Source organism: Mastomys coucha, unplaced genomic scaffold, assembly GCF_008632895.1.
Source record: "Mastomys coucha isolate ucsf_1 unplaced genomic scaffold, UCSF_Mcou_1 pScaffold7, whole genome shotgun sequence".
NCBI lineage: Eukaryota > Metazoa > Chordata > Mammalia > Rodentia > Muridae > Mastomys > Mastomys coucha.
The window spans coordinates 25506466-25527558 of NW_022196913.1; the positions used below are offsets into that span (position 1 = coordinate 25506466).

At 44.2% G+C, this 21093-nt stretch overlaps 2 protein-coding genes and 2 non-coding genes across 6 annotated transcripts in view; 2 read left to right on the forward strand and 2 right to left on the reverse strand.

The window, feature by feature from the left end:
• Gpx5 (glutathione peroxidase 5) overlaps nt 1-21093 on the reverse strand; it is a 75773-nt gene that overhangs the window by 20824 nt on the left and 33856 nt on the right. For all 3 annotated transcript variants that reach the window (XM_031359007.1, XM_031359005.1, XM_031359006.1), the window contains 2 exons: nt 8752-8885; nt 5323-5412 (listed from right to left, as the gene is read on the reverse strand). The gene's annotated coding sequence lies outside the window, so the exon portion shown is untranslated. The remainder of the gene's footprint in view (nt 1-5322; nt 5413-8751; nt 8886-21093) is intronic.
• Gpx6 (glutathione peroxidase 6) lies at nt 6318-13475 on the forward strand. The gene is made up of 5 exons (XM_031359010.1): nt 6318-6404; nt 7808-7961; nt 11200-11317; nt 11769-11868; nt 13130-13475. Exons 1-5 carry the CDS (start codon nt 6318-6320, stop codon nt 13334-13336), a joined length of 666 nt encoding a protein of 221 aa, XP_031214870.1. The 3' UTR covers nt 13337-13475.
• Nucleotides 16956-17029, forward strand: Trnat-cgu. Its single transcript has one exon. It is a non-coding gene; the product is annotated as a tRNA-Thr (tRNA).
• On the reverse strand, nt 20365-20437 carry Trnam-cau. Its single transcript has one exon. It is a non-coding gene; the product is annotated as a tRNA-Met (tRNA).

Sequence of the window (21093 nt, forward strand, 5' to 3'; positions counted from 1 at the left end):
TCTCGTGATTCCTTGGGTGTACGTCCTCCCGAGATTTGAGTGGGGGTCTCCCCCAGGGGTCTTTCACACTCTCTCTCTCTCTCTCTCTCTCTCTCTCTCCCTTCCTTCCTTTCTTCCTTCCTTTCTTTTCTTTTCTTTTTCTTTTTTCTTGCTATTATATTATGTGGCAAATTTTTGTTTTTCTTGAGATTGGCAATTTAGAGTCAGGCAGTGAGTGAGTCACTGGGAATGGGTTCTGAATGTCTGCAAAGACCATCACAAGTCACTGGGTCAGGCTCCAGTCAGTCCGAGTCTAAATAAAGAGGAGTAGGTGAGTGAGCATACACAAGCTTTTTGTTTGCTTGCTTCATTGATTTGGGTTTTTTGGTTTCTATGGGAATTTTGCCCTTGCTTTTTACTTTCATCTCTACAATACAGTTTTCAAATTTTTTTGGGAGGGCGGGGGTGGTTTCAAGACAGGGTTTCTCTGTGTAGCCTTGGCTGTCCTGGAACTCATGCTGTAAACCAGGCCTGCCTTGTCGAACTCAGAAATCTGCCTGCCTCTGCCTCCCAAGAGCTGGGATTAAAGGCGTGCGCCACCACCGCCCGGCAGTTTTTAAAATTTTTAAAGGAAATAAATATTAGGTGTGATGGCACATGACTATAATCAAGCACTTGAGAGGCTGTGGCAGGAGAATGTGGGTTTGGACCAAACTTAGTACTTGGTGAGAGCATGTCTAAAGTACATTAGCAATATTTAGTCTTTGTCCCTATTCCTGATCCAAAGGTTTAAAAACCCTCTGAACTGCCTGAGTGACAGGTGTGTCTTCTATTTGCTAATGTGATAACTCTTTAAAATAGTGCTAGTTGCTAGAAAACTCAACGAAGGCATGATTGATTAGACACGTGATGCCTTCATTTCTACCCTCTTCCAAAGAAAGGATAGTCACTTAAGATCAAATTCAGTCATCAATGACCAATCTAACTAGTAATGTCCAGGAAATGAAGTCTCTGTAAAATGCCCTAAACAGCAGCACACAGAGCTTCTGAAGCCGCAAACTCTTGGGGTGCTGAGAAAAGTGCTCACACTCAGAAAGGTATTGAAGTCTGCATGTAGCTACCCCAGGTCCTGCCCTACACACTCCATTCATTTGGCCGTTCCTCAGTTGCATCTTTTATTATAACCCAGTCAATGCGAATGAAGTGTCTTTTTGAGTTCTTTGAGTTAGTTAAAGCATTAACACACTTGAGGATATTGTTAGGGACCTAAAATTTATTGCTGTTTGATCAGAAACAGAGGTGGTCTTTTTGGGTCTTAAGACTACCTCCTTAGGAAAATGTCGAGGCAATAAACCTTTAGTCTATAAGATCTGGAAGAAAACAAACAAACAAAACCCAAATCAATGAAGCAAGCAAACAAAAACCCCAAGCTTGTGTCTGCTCATTCACCTACTCCTCTTAGCTACAGAGTCTCCTTTAAAAAGGAAACTTCAACCTCGAGAGCTGAGAAAGCAGAGTGCACATTTGACTCTCATTGTCAAGGAGTTAGCACTGCTAGTCCCTTAGCTCTCAGTCTTTGTCAGAGCCACATCTCTGCTCTCTCGGGACCATGTATGGGATGAGCAAAAGAAAAAGATATAAGCAATGAAGTGTGTGTGTGTGTGTGTGTGTGTGTGTGTGTGTGTGTGTGTATGTGTGTGTGTGTGTGTGTGTGTATTCCGGGTAATGGGACAAGGCAAGGGTCTAAGAGGGTTTTAGTCTCTGGGATCTGTAAATGTTCTTATAGGGCAACTATTTTTGGAAAAGTGATTAAGATAAGGATTTTGAGATGGAGGGATTACTCTGGAACATCTGGATTATCCCTAAATGCAGCCACAAGTATCCTTGAGGGAGGCAGAGAGACATTTTACTATGAAGACTGGAGAGGTGCAGGCAATGAAGGCTCACTAATTAGTTTTCACTAATGACACACATCTCCTCCCATGCTTTTCAGTCTTTCCTACATATTCATCCTAATGGGTATGAGGAGATGCTTCACTATGCTTTTAATATGAAATTAGATCTTGATCAGCCATATTGATTTTTTCCATATTGGTCACTCATAGCTTCTCTATTTCTCCCCTTTTAAGGACAAGGTCTCTATGTGTAGCTCAGGCTAGCCTCAAACTCAACCTCCTAACTGCTGGGAATACATGTGTGCACCACATCTGTCTTCTTTTGAGAAATATCTATTCAGTGATTTTATTTATCCCTTCAGCTTTTAATAGTATTTTTCTTGTTTCTTGCCAAGCCCTCCTGAGAAGCATCTGTAACATCCATATGTCTATCAACAGTCAGGCAACTACACATCCTATCATGTACCTCACATTTTTTCCTGCTTTGCCCATTTCCCAGTTCCAAAGACTTTACTTGTGAAATCTGTCACAGTTGTACCTCACTTTCTACTAAAGTCTGTGTTACTCTCCTGTAAAAAATTACCACAAACTTAGGTGGTAATTTAAGTGATGGGTAAAGGCTCTCTCAAGAACAAAAAGAAACTACTTAGCATAAGCAGTTCTGATGTGCTCATGCATGATTCTGTAACAACCCTGTAACATAGACCACCCCCATGGAATGGATGGTACCATATATGGGAAACAAAGGGGCAAAAATGTAAAGTAGGAACCAAGGGAGGGTATGGCCATCATTCCTGGAGTCATTAGGGTAAAAACCTGGGGCTTGTCAGTCCCAATAAATAGATTCAGTCACCTACCTCCAGCTGGTCAATTAAAGAAACAACAGTGAAAAGCAGAGACAATAGAATTTATTCATGGTGGCCACACAGGAGGATGAACAAGTGAAGAGATCTAATGACTCCCCAGGAGCATTTTTAGGATACTGAAACCTAGGCTTTATATAGAGAGCAAGTCCTGATCAATGTGTGGTTTTGTCCATCCATGACTCATTATTGTCTCCACTCTGGTCTGTCAAGCAAGCTGTCAGTATTATGTGATATCTCTCCCTGGGAGTAAAGTTCTTCCTCTGGATGGTGGCTGGGCTTCATGGGACTCCAGCACAGGACTCCAGGGGAGGAGGTTTCAATTCTTTTGATTACATGTTTAGAGCATCTTGATCTAGGTCAGCCGGAGCCACAGTATTCAGATGATGTTGGTCATGAGTGCACATGGTGGGACCAGTAAGATACAATGTGGTGGGAGCCATGGACATGAACATCACCCAGGAGGGTACATGTTCATCTTTACAGGATCTATTCTGTACTACTAGAGCTATTTCCCCAAACAGATGAAGGTAGGATTTCTGGTCCTAACAACAGAGCCTCAGGAGGACTTTAAGTTAGGGCTGGAGGTTGTCATGAAAGCTCAGAATTAAAGCCACAAATAGCCTGGATCTGAGTTTTCCTTAAGCATGAGATCGTACAAGGCCAAACATGCACGAAAAGGTAAGTAAAGGAAAAGTGGAGCAAATGTATAACCATGAAGCCAGGGGGTTCAAGCCTGCGATTCCAGCAACTGGGGCATCGAAGCAGAAGAGTTGCTGTGAGTTTGGGAGCAGCCTGGACTACATAGTAAGCTGCAGTCTCCCCAGCTGCAGTCTATTAAGATTACAGAGCAGGAGCCTGCAGAGATTATTGCAAATGTCCGCTGAAGAGGAGACCGAAGGTTGGCCATTCCTGATTCACGGCCCAAAGCCTTCTCTGTGGTCACTCTCCTCCATGAATGTGTGTCCCTCATTTTGCTGCTTCTCTATTAAGAAACTGTCTTCCAGGGCCAGAGTGAGTAGAAGTGCCTGAGAGGCTTAGCACAAACAGTCTGGCTTTATATATTAAAAACTCAACATTTTTATTTGTTTGTTTGTTTGGTTGGTGGGTTGGTTGGTTGGTGAAATTTGAAGGGACAGAACAAATGATAGTCATCCCGAGACAGAACAAAAAGATGAGAGAATTAAGGGGACACGAGAAGGGAAAGAAACCCTTACCTTGGGACCCAGTTTGCCCTTTTTGGTGTCTGAAAGTGAAGAAATGGCAAGACATTGGATCGAGCCAAAATTGCCTGCAGAGGTAATTTGTGTTTTCATAGAGCCAGCTCAAAGAAGGATGTTAAGAACAACTGTTAGGTTCTGCTTGCCTAGGGCTAGAATGCTTGCAACCCCGAGCTTCAATGTGTTAGGACTCCTCATTCATCCCGAAGTATAAGCTGTAAGTCTCATTAAGCAGCTTTGTAATTTCATTTCTAAAGGAGGGGGGAGGGGAAATTCTTTAAGGAAAAGATGGGGCTGGGAAGATGGCTCCGCACGCAAGTCAAAGCACTGACTGCCCTTCTGGAGGTTTGATTCTTAGTGCCACTATGGCAGCCCACAACTGCCTGTAACTCTAGTCCCAGGGGATCTAATGCCTTCTGCTCTCTGCAGGCAGCAGGCATGCGTGTGGTGTACATATATCCATTCAGACAAAACATAAAATGAAGGAAGGGGGCTGGAGAGACGGCTCAGTGGTTAAGAGCACTGACTGCTCTTCTAAAGGTCCTGAGTTCAAATCCCAGCAACCACATGGTGGTTCACAACCATCTGTAATGACATCACTGTCCTGGAACTCACTCTGTAGACCAGGTTAGCCTCGAACTCAAAAATCTGCCTGCCTCTGCCTCCCAAGTGCTGGGATTAAAGGCATGCGCCACCACTTCCCAGCTGTAATGAGATCTTATGCCCTCTTCTGGTGTGTCTGAAGACAGCTACAGTGTACTTACATATAATAAATAAATAAATCTTTTTAAAAAAGGAAGGAAGGGAGGGAGGGAGAAAGGAAGGAAGGAAGGAAGGAAGGAAGGAAGGAAGGAAGGAAGAAAGGAAGGAAGGAAAGAAGGAAGTATGTGGTGTGCTGGCTAGTTTTCTGTCAACTTGACATAGGCTAGAGTCATCAGAGAGGAGAGAACCTCCATAAGATTGCATTTTCTAATTAGCGGTTGGTGGGGGAGGGCCCAGCCCATTGTGAGTGGTGCATCCCTTGGCTGGTTGTCCTAGATTCTATAAGAAAACAGGCTGAGCAAGGCACGAGGAGCAAGCTAGTAAGCCCTCCATGGCTTCTGCATCAGCTCCTGCTTGCGGGTTCCTAGGCTGTTAGAGTTTCTCTTCCAACTTCCTTCAGTGAACAGGGATGTGAGGAGTAGAAGCCGAATAAAGCCTTCCCTCCCCAAGCTGGCTTCGGTTCGGGCAATAGGAATCCTAAAACAACAAGGCTGGCAATGTATAATGCTCAGTTTGTAGACACTCGCTTAGAGTCCTGGAAGCCCCAACTTTAACACTCAGTGTCACAGAACACCAGATGTGGTGGCAAACATCTATACTAACCAGATGTGAAGAGCAGGTGTTCAGGGTCATCACAGCTGCATAATCAATTAGAAGACAGACTGGGGTCTTCTTCTAGGCATGAAACCTTGCCTTAAAATAAAAAAAAATAAAAATAAAAATCCAACCATGGGTGGCAAGATAACTCTGTTCAGGTTAGTTAGACTTACAAGCCTGCTGACCTGTGTTAACTCTTTGGAGCCCATGGAAGGTAGGAGAAGAGAACCAGGCCCACAGACTTCCATGCGCATGCTCACACAGCACACACAAAATGCTAAATTAACAGTTCAGTCTTTTACAAACTAAACCAGAACATGTATTTTTACCTTTTAAACCTTACTTAACTTGTGAGCACTGCTTAGTCTTGCTGTATTAGGAGCTTTGAGAATGGGCCCAGGAAAGCCCAGCCGCAGGTACAGCTATGTTGTGGGGTCATACACGGCCTTTTCCTGTAGGTCTCTTTGTCTAAGTACCTGATAAACTCACAAACTGTGTTGCTCTGTCTGGTCCTGAAATTCTTTTCTGGGGCCTAGGCAAGGATCTGCCTTTACCTGAGTACTGGCTCCTACGTGGGAAGAGAGTTTCTCAGACTGCAAGTCCCTGGGTCTCTCGGCCCCAGCATCACTGTTGACAACCTAGGCCATTGCTTTCCAAACTTTAGTTTGCATGCAAATCTCACTAATATTTTCTGGAAAAGTAGGTTGTAATTCAGTGGCTTGAGTTACTCCAGCCACTGGAAGAGGGAGGCACAGCATCTCAGGTTGCAGACAGGAAAAGAGTCCACCTTCATGTCACCTTCACCTGTCAGGACATGTGATTACCTACATGTCTCCTGTATCAGGAGAGCAAGGGAGAGGGGAGAAGAGAAAGGAGAGGGGTGGAGAGTGAGAGCAGCGCAGTGATTGGCTGTGCAGCTTCAAACTGGTGCCTACTGGGGATACTCAAAAGGGATCGAAGTTCCTGAGGTTCAAGACTCACCCAGTGTTCCTTGTACAACCATGGCTCAGCAGTTCTGGGCTTCTTGTCTTTTCTCATTGTTTATGGCTGCCTTGGCTCAGGAGACTCTGAATCCTCAAAAATCGAAGGTAAATGTGTGTGGTGTGTATGGGCGCGTGAGTGCGTGCGTGTGTGTGTGTGTGTGTGTGTGTGTGTGTGTGTGCATGTGTGTGTATATGTGTTTGTGTTTTTCCTGCCCAAAATGTCACACAGAAACATACACCCCACTAACTCCCCCACCCCCACCAGTGGACCTAAACTGATTTCAAACATCTGATAAGTAACTTGTCTACTGTGAGTTTCGGAGATCTCTCCTGTTCTTGATGGGAGAGAGCTGCCTAATGGCCTTCCTTGGCAGACTCCTGCCTCTGATGCCCTCTGCCATGGCGGCTCTCCTGCCTCTATGCACTGTGCTTTATTGTGCTTTCCGTGCATCGTCTCTGCTTCTCTGCACCTAGTAAATCTTTGAACAAGTCCCCATCTGCTTTTGCCAGTCCCCCTTGATGGCTGTCTGACAACCCAGAACCTACCTTACTCCATGTTGATCTGTAACTTGGAGCAGCCTATGGGTGCTAGGAAACAGTGGTTAAATAGCAAGTGAGTTGGAAGGGACTCACTTGCCGGTTATTCTCAGACCAATTGGACCAAACCCAGAAGGAATGAGTAGAGAAGTGGGCACTGGACTGGGAGCCAAGGGCTCTGGGCTTAGGACAAGAGAAACTTGTCTTCAGTAACAACTAAGACACAAAGGCTGATTTCAGGGACTGGGGGTGGAGGGATCTGGGAGGTGAAGACAGGGTTCGGCACCACATAGGGCTTTTCCTTAGATTTTGGTACTGCTCCAAGGAGCTGGACAATCACCACACTGGCTTCACAAGGAGTCTGGGGGAGGGATTGGTATCCACAGGAGGAGTCAGTAGCTATCCCTGTAAAAAATATGTGCATACATCTTAGAAGGCAAAATAGGGCTAATGCAGATGACTTGAGGGACTGATGTATTTTAACTTTAAAATGAGAAAAACATGTTGAAAACCTCAACCTCAAGCACAGTGATTCCCAGACCTCAGCTAAACAGAGAACCCACTGGTGATCGGGTCCCACTTCTAGAGCTTTTGCTCCAGTATGCCTGCTCGGAAGCCCAGGTATTTCCAAGATGATCTCATGATGCTTGTATATATCCTCAAGTCTGACCTTTGAGCTTTGACCTCTTTTACTAGGTATGTGAAGGGTAAGAATACATGTAAAATACTGATTGGGTTATCTACTATCGAGTGAGGTCACAGCTCCCTCGACAGGGCACCGTCTATGGGCACCCAGGTCCATTTACCACTGATGCCTGCTTGGGTGCAGAATTCATCAAACAGAAATTCTTCAGTTCTTAGAATTTTAAGATATCACATGAAAGGTCTTCAAGTGCTTTGCAAATGCTGACAAGTGTTGAGGATTACTGTCTATCAGGTCATACCACTCCAGTACATGTGTTTTATTACAGGTGGACTGCAACAAAGGGGTGGCTGGTACCGTCTATGAGTATGGAGCCAACACCTTAGACGGTGGGGAGTATATCCCGTTCCAGCAGTACGAAGGAAAGTCCATCCTCTTTGTCAACGTGGCATCCTTCTGTGGCCTGACAGCTACGTACCCTGGTAAGAACTCAAATTTCAATTCTCTGCCAGCCCTAGCTTGCCACATCACCATAGTGTGACTGGAGAAGGTTTTCCGTGTTGCTGGACTGAGGGATGAGTAAGTACAATGACTCTACGAGATGGGAATGCGTGAGAAGCCTAACTCTTCCCACTCTGCCACACTAATGGCAGAATTATCTCCATGCTTGAGCTCTAAGGTTTTCCCCAAGGTTTGTGGAACCACCATTAAGACCACATCCGTGGTTGAACAAGTGGGTATTGTCGCCCAGCTACCACAGAGAACAAGGAAGCCTCTCAGAAAGGGATAGAAAACACTCAAGCCTTGAGAGCTGGCGTCGGGGAGTGCGGGGAGGGATTTAAGGAACTAGACTGCTGCTCTGGATTAAGAGCTGTCAGGAAACAAAGAAGGCGGCAATTATGTGACTGGTTATCTTTAGAAATCATACCTGTATGGCGAGAGAAACAGAAAGGCTGAAGCTGTAACTGGTAAAGCAGCAGCCGTTTACATTGGCAGGGTGATAGGTGGTCATTTTGTGGTGTAGACACTGTGTGTGTGTGTGTGTGTGTGTGTGTATGTTCTGACACAACTGCGGAGCAGTCTTGATTTGTCATGGTTGACAATGGTTATGTACTGTGATGTTGACATGCTGTTGAGTTGATAGCACACTACACTCTCCCTGTGACTCCTAGGACACAGTAGAGATTGGTTTGCATTAAGCCAAGAGTGAGAATGGGAGTTATAATACAGATTATGTGGTTAGAGATATGGCTCAGTTAGCAGAGTGCTTACCTAGCACACACAATTCCCTGGGTTTGGTCCTCAGCATTGTATAGCAGTGCACAAATCGGTCATCTCAGCTGTTGTGAGCTGGAGGCAGAAGGATCTGAAGTTAGATCTCAACCATTGGACTCCTTCTTAAGACCCTGTATCAAAACAAAAACAAACACCAGGAGGCTAGGGAGATGGCTTGGTGCATAAAGGGCTTGCTAAAAATATTTGAAGACTCACATTCTGTTCTCTAGAACCTACAAAAATCCAAGCATGGTAGAGGCACAGGCCTGCAAGCCTGGAACTGGGAGACAAGAGAAGAGGAGGCAGTTGGATTCTTGGGTCTGTCTGGCCAAGCAGTCTAGCCAAATAGTGATCCCCCTGCTCAGGGAGAGATTAGATCTCAAAAATATCATATCTATCATAAAGTAGAAAAAACAAGGTGGGAATCAATAGAGGAAAACATCAACAACCCTTGGTCTCCACACATGTACTTCTCTCCACCCCCGTCTGTCTGTCTGTCTGTCTGTCTGTCTGTCTGTCTCTGTCTCTGTCTCTCTGTCTCTCTGTCTCTGCCTCTCTCTCTCTCTCTCTCTCTCTCTCTCTCTCTCTCTCTCTCTCTCTCACACACACACACACACACACACACACACCAAACAACTTCCAGCAGCAGCAGCAACAGGAAAGAGAACAGAGCTTCTATCTATTTCAGGAGGCGTTCCAAATGACAGAGCAGAGGAAAATGAAGTTTTTATCGCAGCAGCCATAACTGGCATGAAGGCTCTTTGGAGCTAGTGGTAAACACAGGAGAATGTTCCATCTCCCTGTTGTGTCCACCATAGAAGAATTTTATAGTATTGTTGAACCAAATAAGGTCATATAAATGTCTACATGAATTGTACAAGAGATAGGTATATTTTTTTTGATGTGCTAAAAACTTTGCTGTTTTAAGAATGTCCAAGATAACTTTGAAAGTTTATTGACTCAAATGCCACAGCTAAATTGACCAAAGGAATGCAGGAACAAGTTTTCACAAATTCTACGCATTGACATTGTTACATATTTGACTAATGAAAAGTAGCAGGTCCCGTTCAGAAGCAGTTTTTGAGATAAGACCTCACTTTCAAAGGCATGATCCCTCTGCCTCTGCCTCCCAGGTGCTGGGATTACACCCGTGAATGTTATTACATTCTATCAATTTGTTTTAATGGAACTATAGTAATTACAAATTTCAGGAATTTCTCCTTTCTAAATACTATTTAAATTTATATAATGCAATGTCTCATCTAGGACACATGTGTCATCAAATTTTGGCATTTTGAAGTTATCATTTAGAGGAGGATGCTTAGCCATAGTTATATTAAAATGCCACACACACACACACACACACACACACACACACACACACACACACCACAAGGCTTGACACACACTTACAAGCCCCACCACAAGGCTTGCGCAGTGCTGGACTAGTGGTCATCTCAGGCTAATATGGTGATGCAGATCTCTAACCCAGCACTGGGAAGGTGGAAGCCGGAGAGTCACAAGTTAAAGGGCCATCCTTGGCTACACAGTGAGTTGTGAGCCATCCTAGTCATATATAAAACACTGACTCAAAGATGAGTTTCATATAACATTAGTAAATATATATTTTCATATAAAATATGCAAGAAATATGTTGAAACTTGAAGACGCTATCTGAGAAGAAGTTCTTAGTGGAGACCCCAGCTAGCAGAGCTGAGGCTGAATGAGCTTACTGGCTAGGTCTGAGGTGTAACTCCAAACTGGAAATAACTGAAGACAGAGGAGTGGCTCAGGACAAGCACATAGGTAAGAGGCTCTTGAACTATGAGGAACAGTTGAAAATGTAAGGCCTTGGGGTAGAGAATGCTATGCAACCAGGCTTCATGACGTTTTTTGTTTTGTTTTGGTTTTTGGTTTTTTTGAGAAGCTGTCTCACTATATAGACCTAGTTGGCCTACAACTTAGGGCCATACTCCTGCCTCTGTCTCCCACTTGCTAGGATTATAGCTAAGCACCACCATATGCAGCCCAACTCTGATTTTCTGTTTCTGTCACTTCTCATATGCAACAGCAGAGAGTCTTCTAGGAGACTTGCAGGAGTGTCAGAGGTGCCATTCTGAGACTAGGTGTTGGGGCAGGAGGGAGCACAATCGTTTGTTTGCCTTTTCCTTATTTTTCATAAGTCTTGTCAGTCTGTGTCTGCTTTAAGTAAACTCTGTGTGGGGGTGAAGAGCAATTATTTGGGAAACCCTGTGCCACAAAACCAGTAGCCATAGAGACGAGTTCCCAGAGACCTGTGCTGCAATGATCGGCTCTGCCTACTGATGTCTGCAGCTTTTCATAGTCCTCAGTGTATTCACATGACAAGAGGGTCAGCACGATGGGTCCCTCACATCGCGAGTCCCTAGTAGGAACTCTGCCATGCTGTTTGTCTTCTACCTACAGAACTGAACATATTGCAGGAGGAGCTGAAGCCATACAATGTCAGTGTTTTGGGCTTTCCGTGCAACCAGTTTGGAAAACAAGAGCCTGGAAAGAACTCAGAGATCCTCCTTGGACTCAAGTGAGTGCTGTGTGGGGCCCCAGAGATGCCCTTTCCTCACCTGCCTAGATACCTTCTCATTCTGGAATCTTCTAGGGGAGGTGATAGAACAATGGGCCTTGAATTCCATCTAGCCCTATACTCTTTGGGAAATGCCTCATTACTCTTCCCACACTTGGCTTCGTTGAGGGTGAGAATAGTGAAGATCTAAGGAAAAGATATTCAGGGGGAAAGAAAAAAATAGGAAATGGTGATGCACTTGGAAATCTGAAGTCAAAATATCCTCTCCCTAATGTCCTGGAATTATTCAATTCCACAAAGCCCTCTGCTTGGGACCCTGAGCCCAGAGACTTTGCTTCATGTTCTCTCTTTCTGTAGTCCTTTCTGCTCCTTTGTGAGGACCACTGGTAGTCATTCCTATTCCTCCTTGACTCCATTTGGATTCTCTTGAGAACACTTTGTTTCACTGCAGATATGTGCGTCCAGGCGGTGGCTATGTCCCCAATTTCCAGCTCTTTGAGAAGGGGGATGTGAATGGAAACAATGAACAAAAGGTTTTTTCTTTCCTAAAGGTGAGTGAGCAAGCATGGCCAGACAGAATTCTCTGGAAGCATCAGAGCTGGTATCGAGGATGAGCTAGGATTCATAAAAGGGAATATTAAGTTCATGGACATGAGGCATTAGTTTCAAGCAGAGGAAACATGCATGATAGCTCTGGCATAGACTAACCTTCTCTGTTGAATGCTAATGATTTGTTTAATCAATAATCACCAATCAAATCCCTACTTCATTTGAGGAACCATGAAATACAAGTTAACAGTAATAGGTTAGTCTCTTACTTGAAGGATCTATTATAAAGTCAAGAGATGACAGAGACAAGGATAGGAGAGGCTGCCAAAGGGTGCGAATCACAGAGTAGAACAACCACAATCCCCAGGAGAAGGTCCTTCCCCATACCAATCGCTTAGTCATTTGTCCCAAGGAAATGGTCTGCAGAACACAGCTGTCTCTGTGGATAGCTTCACTCACCCACAGTAAACTAAAACAAAAGATCAACTTACTGAATATAAAAGGCAATTATTTATTCCAATAATAAGCTATGGCACCACACGAGCTACTTTTTGTAGCACAGAAAATGACCATGCCAAAACATGGTGGCTCATCCCTATACTGCCAGTACTCGGGATGCAGAAGCAGGAGGACGGTTGTGAGTTCTAGGTTTAGTCTAAATAGTCCTTTCCAGACCAGTCACAGCTATGTAACATACATGTTACATGTTACATGTTACAAGGTTCTATCTCAACACAAACAAAACAGTGGTAGATCCATACCGAGCTGTGTAATATTTAAAAGTCCTATCTGGTGTGGTGGCTCATGCCCGAAATCTCAGCCCTTGGAAAAAATATGAATATATATGCATACATATTGTATATAAAAATAAAAATATGTATTTATAATTTTTTGCAAGGCCTGACCTTGAACTTAGAGAACCACCTGCCTCTGCCTCCCAAGTGCTGGGATTAAATGTATGTGCCACCATGCCAGACTGAAGTTATTCTTTTACTGAAACATCTTGATGAAAGCATGAGACTAGAGAAGAAGCAAGAAAGTGGGGTGCTTTTCACTGTCACCTTCTAGCCTGGTTAGAGTGGCCCTGGAGTATGAGTGGCCCTGGAGTACAAGTGGCAATACACTGACATGTCTGTGATGGACCAGAAGCATGTGAAGAGTTTAAAACATTAAGATGTACAGTGGTGGGTGGAGGAGACTGAACAATAGACCACATAGGAGCAGAAATGGATCATCTTTCCACTTTTCATATCTCTGCTCCAGAACTCCTGCCCTCCCACCTCTGAACTTTTTGGCTCTCCAGAATATCTCTTCTGGGATCCCATGAAGGTCCATGACATCCGCTGGAATTTTGAGAAGTTCCTGGTGGGACCTGATGGAGTTCCTGTCATGCGATGGTTCCACCACACTCCTGTCAGAATTGTCCAGTCAGACATCATGGAGTACCTAAACCAAACCCGCACCCAGTAGGACATGCTTTACAAATAGTGTCTTTTCTCCACTCCTTCACCAGCCTCCATATGACCAAAGCCTGCAATACTGCCTGTGTCCCTACTAATGCATGTGCAAACAGCTGGGGATAAAATTAAACAGATATTTATTCGTGGTAGGCAAATGCATGCATTGAAAATTAAGTCAAAGAAAAACTATCCATCCAGATATGTCTAGTTTTCCTAATCTACTCCAAAAGAAAGTCATTATTTTGGCATTGATGATCCAGACAATCCCATACATCTAAAAAGTGATCTACCAAGATCCTAATCTATCATTCACAGCACTGGAGGGTTAAAAGAAGTGGGGACTGGTGGTCAGATCCTCTGGGTCCCAGCCTCTTCTCCTCCCAAGCTGGGCATGCTTTGTCAAGTTCTTCTGCTTAGCCCCTTGGTACCACACCACCCTGTAGTTTTCTTAGGGAATTCTGAAGGCTGAGATCAGAAACCTCACCTCACGTGAAGGGAGAGGCATTTTTACCAGGGTGGGTCCCGAGGTCCCTCTGGCTCAGACCCTATCAGATCCTTCCTGAATGCCTTTCTGTTTGTGTATTCAGGTCACGGCACAGATGCCCTTCACCCCAAATGATGTGGTTTGCTCTCACCCAGAGTCCTCCCAGCTTTAAGCTCATTCCTATTATCGCTGTCTCTAATAATAATAGTAAAAATAATCTAATAAATGCTAAAAGAACCCATAGCAGCTGGGCTCTGATGTTTTCCAGTACATATTATGTGCGCTCATGACCTCCATTCTTACATCTCCAACACTCTGGTTTACTCAGAAGTGTTCTAGAATCTTCCTTGGTACTGCTTGAAGCAGGTTGTACAGCGGACACATGGCTGTTCCGATCTAAAGCACAGACCTGTGTATGTAGCCCAGGCTGGCCTTGAGTTTCCAATTCTCCATTCCAGCATTTCAAGTAGTTAGGATTACAGGTACCGCAGTGATTCTCAGTTCCCAGACTTTTAAGAGCCATACTCTCTGTGCCTCCTGGTCACTTAGCTAAGAACTGTAAACCAAAAGAGGACTTCTTGCTTCTGAAAGAATCTCTTTCTCTCCCTCCCTCTCGTTCCCTCCCTCTCTCTCTCTAATTAATTAATTCATGCTTATTGTTCAAATCTGAAAACACATAAACATGGAACAACATGTCAAAAAACAACAAAACCTGCTCTCGATCCGAGGAGCCACAGTCCTACGGGAAGTTCTGCTGGTAAAGGTTAGCCAGTCCTTTGATAGAATGTTTTGTAGGAGAAGTAGCTCTTCAGGTGTCTGTAGCTCTGGTCCTTGAGTGTCACAGGGTTTAGGGCTAGGTCTAGTGACAGGCTCTAGGGCTTGTCATAGCTCCAAGGATAGAGGACTATGCGGTTATGGCTGTTGAGTCTTGACGGTGTAGAACCTTCCTGCTCCAGGTGTTTAGGGTGAGGGGTTAGTACTCTGGATTTGCTTGCTGGCAGTCTGCACGTGGGAGCAATTGTAATCTTTGGCGTTTAACTCGGTGGTGGTGGTAGCAGTAAGCACCAGCTACAGCTCCCAAGCCTTATATACTGGGAGTCCCACGGCTGGCTCGTGTGACAGCTCTTGAGCCATGGGTGGTCAAGTCCTTTGGTTCTTGCAGCAGCTAGTGTTACAATATCTGGGCCTAGGAACTTGAGACACTTGACTCTTAGGGCTTGGAGGCTCCCTGAGACTCTTCCAGCAATAGGGCCTGCCCTCTCTCGCCTTCACATCCTCACAGCCCACATGCAGTGTGCCTGAGAATCTGGGAGGTCTCAATTCTGCTGCTAGTCTGAAAACTACAGATACTATGCCTCTGATCAGGAGAAAATAATCGCCATCCGGAGGAACCTACATTAGTTATTTCTCTTGCCAATGTGGCCAAATACGAAAGCAGCTCGAGGGAGGGAGGGGTTTTCCCCAGTCCATGTTTGATCATACTTCTGACAGCTCGGTGGTAGTTCCTGGCAGCAGAAGTGTGAGGTTACCTCAGAGCGCTCAACAGGACAGGCTGTACCCCATAAGACCTGCTTTGTAGTGACCTACATCCTGAAAACACCACAAGCTCCCCGAAAGCCACCATCAGCTGGGGATCCAGTGTTCAAGCACATGAGTCTGTATGAATATGTCGTATCCAAGCCATAAGGTAGCCAGAGCTGGAGGAAGCAGAAACAGAGCCAGAGCCGGGGGAGGGCGGGGGTGGAGCAGAAACAGATGCTTCCTTGCTCTGTGAGATGTGCATGTTGGTTTGGGGGGGGGTGTGGCCAAATGATAACAACAATAATAGTAATATTGTAGAAAGCCCTTTGTAAAGGGAACAACCCTTTTTTGTTTTCCATTTCTCTCCCCACCCAATTCCTATGACTGATCTTAGTTCTCAAGGAAAATTAAACTTAAGGTGTGTCGTAGGCACTCCAGCTTGTTGCAGTACTCTGAATATTAATATTATCTCCTAGTTCTCACCACAAGTATTTTTGCTGGAGAAATTTCCTTAAGCCAAAAGTCCTCACAACCTATTGTGTAATCAGACAAGCGGTGGTTATCCCACAAACTAATCTCTTAGTTAGCATCACTAAGAGTGTGGGTCACAAAATCTTTAATGAGGGTCCTTACTCGGAGAACCAGGTTCTGGGATAATAAACCCACTTGATCCCTGGAAATTCCAAGTTTCCCTGTTGCATTTTGAAGTCTGTTCTGTTCCAGGGTTTCTTTATTTTTAAAACAGAGCTATGTAAACAAGGCTGGCTTCAGACATAGGCAGTCTTCTGCCTCAGTCTTTCCAGTGTTGGCTTGGCTTGGGTACACCACCTCATCTGAAAGACAAAGGTCTCCACCCCTCACATCAGCCTTCTCCACAGCAGACTTTCCACCGGTTCTCCAGCCTTAAGCACCGCCAGCGCCAGCTTCCCGGCTGAAGCACAGCCTTCCATTTCTACTCCGAGGGAACTGAGCCATTCTGGCCCCCAGTGTCCAGGGTGCAGGCTCCAGCCTCCCCAAAACCCCTCTCCAGATTATCCGAGTGACTGCTTTACGGTTCTTGGAATCAATCTGAAGAGGTTCAAAAAGGTTATAGTCCTGCAAACTTCTGTAACTGATGATCGCCTTTACGCCTGCCCAGTAGCCAGCAAATCCCGCAAGCGAGCGCGCTACATATAGCGGTTTACTTTATACGCAACTCCTCAGCCAACGAGTTGCACAGCACACAGGAATTCACACAAGCGCCACACCTACACATCTATCTACTTTGCCGTGGATGCTCTTTGTCAGTTACTACATAGCCGGATTTTTCTCCCTTAAATGCCCGTCCTTGTGATAAAAGAAAATATCTGACCCTGATTCTCCTCGTGTGTGATGTCTGCAGTCTGACCAGAGAAAAACGCAGCATCTTTTCTAACCACGTCTTCTCTGTAAAAAAACAAAAGCAAACAAACAAAAAAAAATCAACCAACCAACCAACCAACAAAAAACCTAAAAATTAAAAACAAAAACAAAAACAAAAAACAACCAAAAATGGGCATCATTAAATAGTATAAACTAATTTTCTCCCCACCGAGCGGAAATAAAGTGAGATAGACTCATCTGTCTTTCCCACCTGCCACAACGTGGCTCCATGGCTTAGCTGGTTAAAGCGCCTGTCTCGTAAACAGGAGATCCTGGGTTCGACTCCCAGTGGGGCCTTCTGTTTTCACATCTTACCAGTAGAAACGCAGTTGTTATATAAAGTTACAATATTTACAAGATTGTACGCTGGCTTGGTCCTCATACTTTTAAAGACAACACAGTTTTTATAGAGGTAAACCAGATTCAAAACTTGGCCAAAGAATAACACCTGGACAGGTTTACTTTATACAAAATTCCTCGGCACAACACAGCACACAGGAGTTCACACACAGAGGAACTCTGCTTGTGAACAGAACTAACGGAAAACTCTGGGACTCTTACACACCAGTGGAGGAGTGGCATGTACACAAACATGAATATGTACAATGAGTAATATGAAACTGTGTCAGCTACTGATGAAGTCTGGGGCACAGGGATGAACTAAAGAAAGAAAACGGGCTATGCACGAGGTGGGGCAAGTACTTAGGGAATATCCTACCAAATAAAACCACTGGCAAGTGTTCTTAATTTTTTTATACATTTACTTTATGTGTGTGCCCTCACGTGTGTGACAACTTGTGGGTGTCAGTTCTCTTACCATGTAAGTTCTTGGGACAAGTATGTCATCAGGCTTGGTGGCTGGTGCCTGTACCACTTGAGCCATCTCACTGACCCTGTTTTTAATTTTTTTTACTCAATGGAAGCTGTTGCAGTATTACCATTATATCATGGCAAGTACCACAAGTAGCAATGTAAAATAATAAGAAATTGTCCTTAGCTGTGCCTGGATCTCACCTCTGGCCATTTTGTTGGGGACCCTGATGAAGTAGGTACTAGTCTCCATTTTCAGCCCTCAGCTGGTTGAGGCATCACTGACAAATTACTTTAGCTTAATGGGCAGGAGTTACAAGCTCATCAAGTAGAGTTGACTGGAGTGGATAGATATATGCACATAAAATATCTGAAATGGTGTGTGGTAGGACAATTATTCTAATCTTTAAAATAATTGTGCAAAAGTTCAGTGCCTTCCTCTACACATACTTTTTTTTTTTTTTTTTTTTTTTTTTTTTTTTTTTTTTTTTTTTTTTTTTTTTTTTTTTTTTTTTTTTTTTTTTTTTTGAGACAGGTTTCTCTGTGTAGCCCTGGCTGTCTAGAACTCACTCTGTAGACCAGGCTGGCCTCAAACTCAGAAATCTGCCTGCTTCTGCCTCTCTAGTGCTGGGATTAAAGTTGTATACCACCACTGCCAGGTTTGTCCTATTTTAAATGTACGAATGAACATCCTAAGCATGTTTTGATGTCCCCTTCCTCCCCAAAAGATGTTAAGTCTTTAATCCCCTGTATCAGGTATAAATGAGACTTTGGAAATAAACTCTTTCTTTGCATAAGTAATCAACTTTTGCTGTTGTTTTTTTTTTTTTTATTCTGTTATAGAACAGGATTCTTAATAGCCCAGGCTGACTTTGAACCCTGATCCTGACAACTCCTCCCCCCAACCCCCTTCACCTGGCAGGAAGAGTGAGCTCTGAGTTTTGATAATGGTTTTACTGTGTTAAGGTGGGACACAGCCCAGTGCCTGGAGCTTTTGTAAGCGTAAAAAGGAAGACTTAGAGTCAGGGACAGGCCCGTAAGGGAAAGACCATGTGAAGATGGAGACAGATTTCAGAGACTTGTCACAGCCAAGGAATGCCAAGTAGTTTGTGATAAATAAGCATGATAGGAGTCACTTTTTTAGATGAAGCTTCTCCAGGGTGTCCCCATAGAACAGGCACAAATAAAAACTGGTGTCTCCTTGCTGAAATGTGTCACTGAGGGAGGATTGGGGCTCAGTGTCAGAGAAATTAAAAATCCAAAGGCTTTTTTTTTTTTTTAAAGTATGAGTGAGATTAGCTAGGTTAGCTGTGTTTATTAGCAGCTGGTGACTACTCATTTGGAGTCTGTGCTCTCATGGAGTACTAGAGATTGAGGTCTTATGTTTTTGATGGTTATGTGCCTGAGAACAGCCATTAAATTCTTAAGAGATGTGTCTGTGCAGCATTTTATAATCATAAGCTAGGTTTCTGTAAAGTTCACTAAATGGTTGTGACCTGTTGACTGGAGCAAAGATTTGGTTTTGCACACAGAGTGGAGGTATTGGTCAAAAGGCAGACTTCCTTATTCTGTCAAAATATCATTAAGATCTTGGTTATCCATCATCACTTGGACTCCTAAGCTTAGTAAACCCTGTTGGTCCTGAGTGATTTGCACAATAACATTTGAAACCTGACATAGTGGCTCACTCATGCCTGTAATCTCAGCACTTGAGAGGCAGAGACAGAAGACTTATTTAAAGACAGCCTGGGTTACATAGAGCAACCCTAGCTTACCACCGCCCCCCCCAACCCCAAGCAACCAATATAACAACCTTTGTATTCTCCACCACAATCAAAGACAGATTGTGTTCTGTTTTTTAAGACCTGTATGTCTGTGCCCATGTGTTGGTAGTGGAATATATCTAGTTGTTAGTTTGTCCTCCCAGAATGAAGCTTTTGATCATCCAATGGTGGGTTATCGAGCTGGGTCTATTCATTCATTATAGTGTCACTGAATTGACAGCTGGTCCTCGGACGCCCTAAGAAAGAAAATTTACCTAGGGCATAATGTAGATATTTCTTCGGACTTGTTATGGCTATGTCATGATGTACAGCCACTTTGGGTTCCTATACCCCACAACTGTGGCAGTGAAACAAACAAACAAACAAACAAAAGAGTTGGTCTATCAGGCTGGTTGAGACAAGGTCTCAGCCTGTAACACATGACAATCCTTCCTCAGCTTCCCCAGTGCAAGGATTACAGGCATGTACCACCATTCCCTCTTTAATGAGGTTTACTCCTAAATCTCTTAGATTGGAAACAGCTATAAAACTCCTAGCAACTCAATCCAATAGTGAAAGAAGTTTAACGGTATACAGCTAGAAGCCCTGTAAAGGGTTCTGTGGATTTATTTTCTCAAATTCCGCCACCTTCTGGTAGACATCTGAATCTGCAATTCCTGGTCAATTGACCATGGACCAAACCCCAAGTCCCCAGAGACTTGAGACTTATCCCAGCAGAGGTTCTGGCTTCAGGAGAATAAGATACCATATCTGAACTATTTGAAGCCTCTAGATTTGTGTCAGTTTTCTAGGGGGTCACTAGGGAACGGACGGATTTATGACATTAGGCGCAGTCTTAGTTTTGTTGTAATGCACTGTGATAGGCATTTTAAAAACCGTCTTGTAAAGTGGTACTAAAGCAAAAGGAGAAAGATCTCAATGGGCTACGGCCTCTTTACACTCATGGTGTACGTCAGTTGTCTGAATCGAAATGTCCTTTGATAAAACTATAGGTTTAAAAAACTGTATCAGCCACTAAGGCTCTTAATAAAAGATACTTGCCTTCTCTGAGGCTCGAACTCAGGACCTTCAGATTATGAGACTGACGCGCTGCCTACTGCGCTAAGAAGGCACTGGGTTTTGTGCTTTGGGTAAAACTATTGATCCTAATTTTTTCACATTTCTGTAATCCTTTTGAAGCTAGGTCGTTTTCTCCACCACCACCTTACCCGCAACAGAAATCAAAAGAGCGGTGTGCCGTGTCCACCATTCCACCCCAGTTGTAGGAGACCACCGACAGCTGTAATGCAGCCCATCAAAACCATAAATTCAATTAAAACACTGACATCTTGTTTGGTCCTGTGCGTCAAAAGCAGTTCGTGACTTTCTTAAAAAGGGTGAACTTTTTTTAAGAGGACAGCGGGGGCGGAAACTGCAGGAGCCGCACCAACCTTGTTCCCTAACCTCAAGACCTGAGCGCCCTCTACCGGTCCAGGCTCCAAAACAGAGTAATAAAGATGAGACGGGATAGCCAGAGGGGAAGAAAGAACGGATGGGCGGGAGGGGAGGGCAGGAGGGGAAAATAACTCGCGTAGTTTTCTTGTGTAAAATACTTAAAAGCGTTGTAATCCTCAGAATGACATAATACCTCACAGTGTTATCTAGGGCACTATCCACTGGTCACAAATAAGTTGTCAGGAAATACTAATAAGAGTCACAAATTGAAAGACCCCCAGAACTGGGGAGATCCTTACTCGAGTCTCGGGACGACGCGACCACCCAATGACT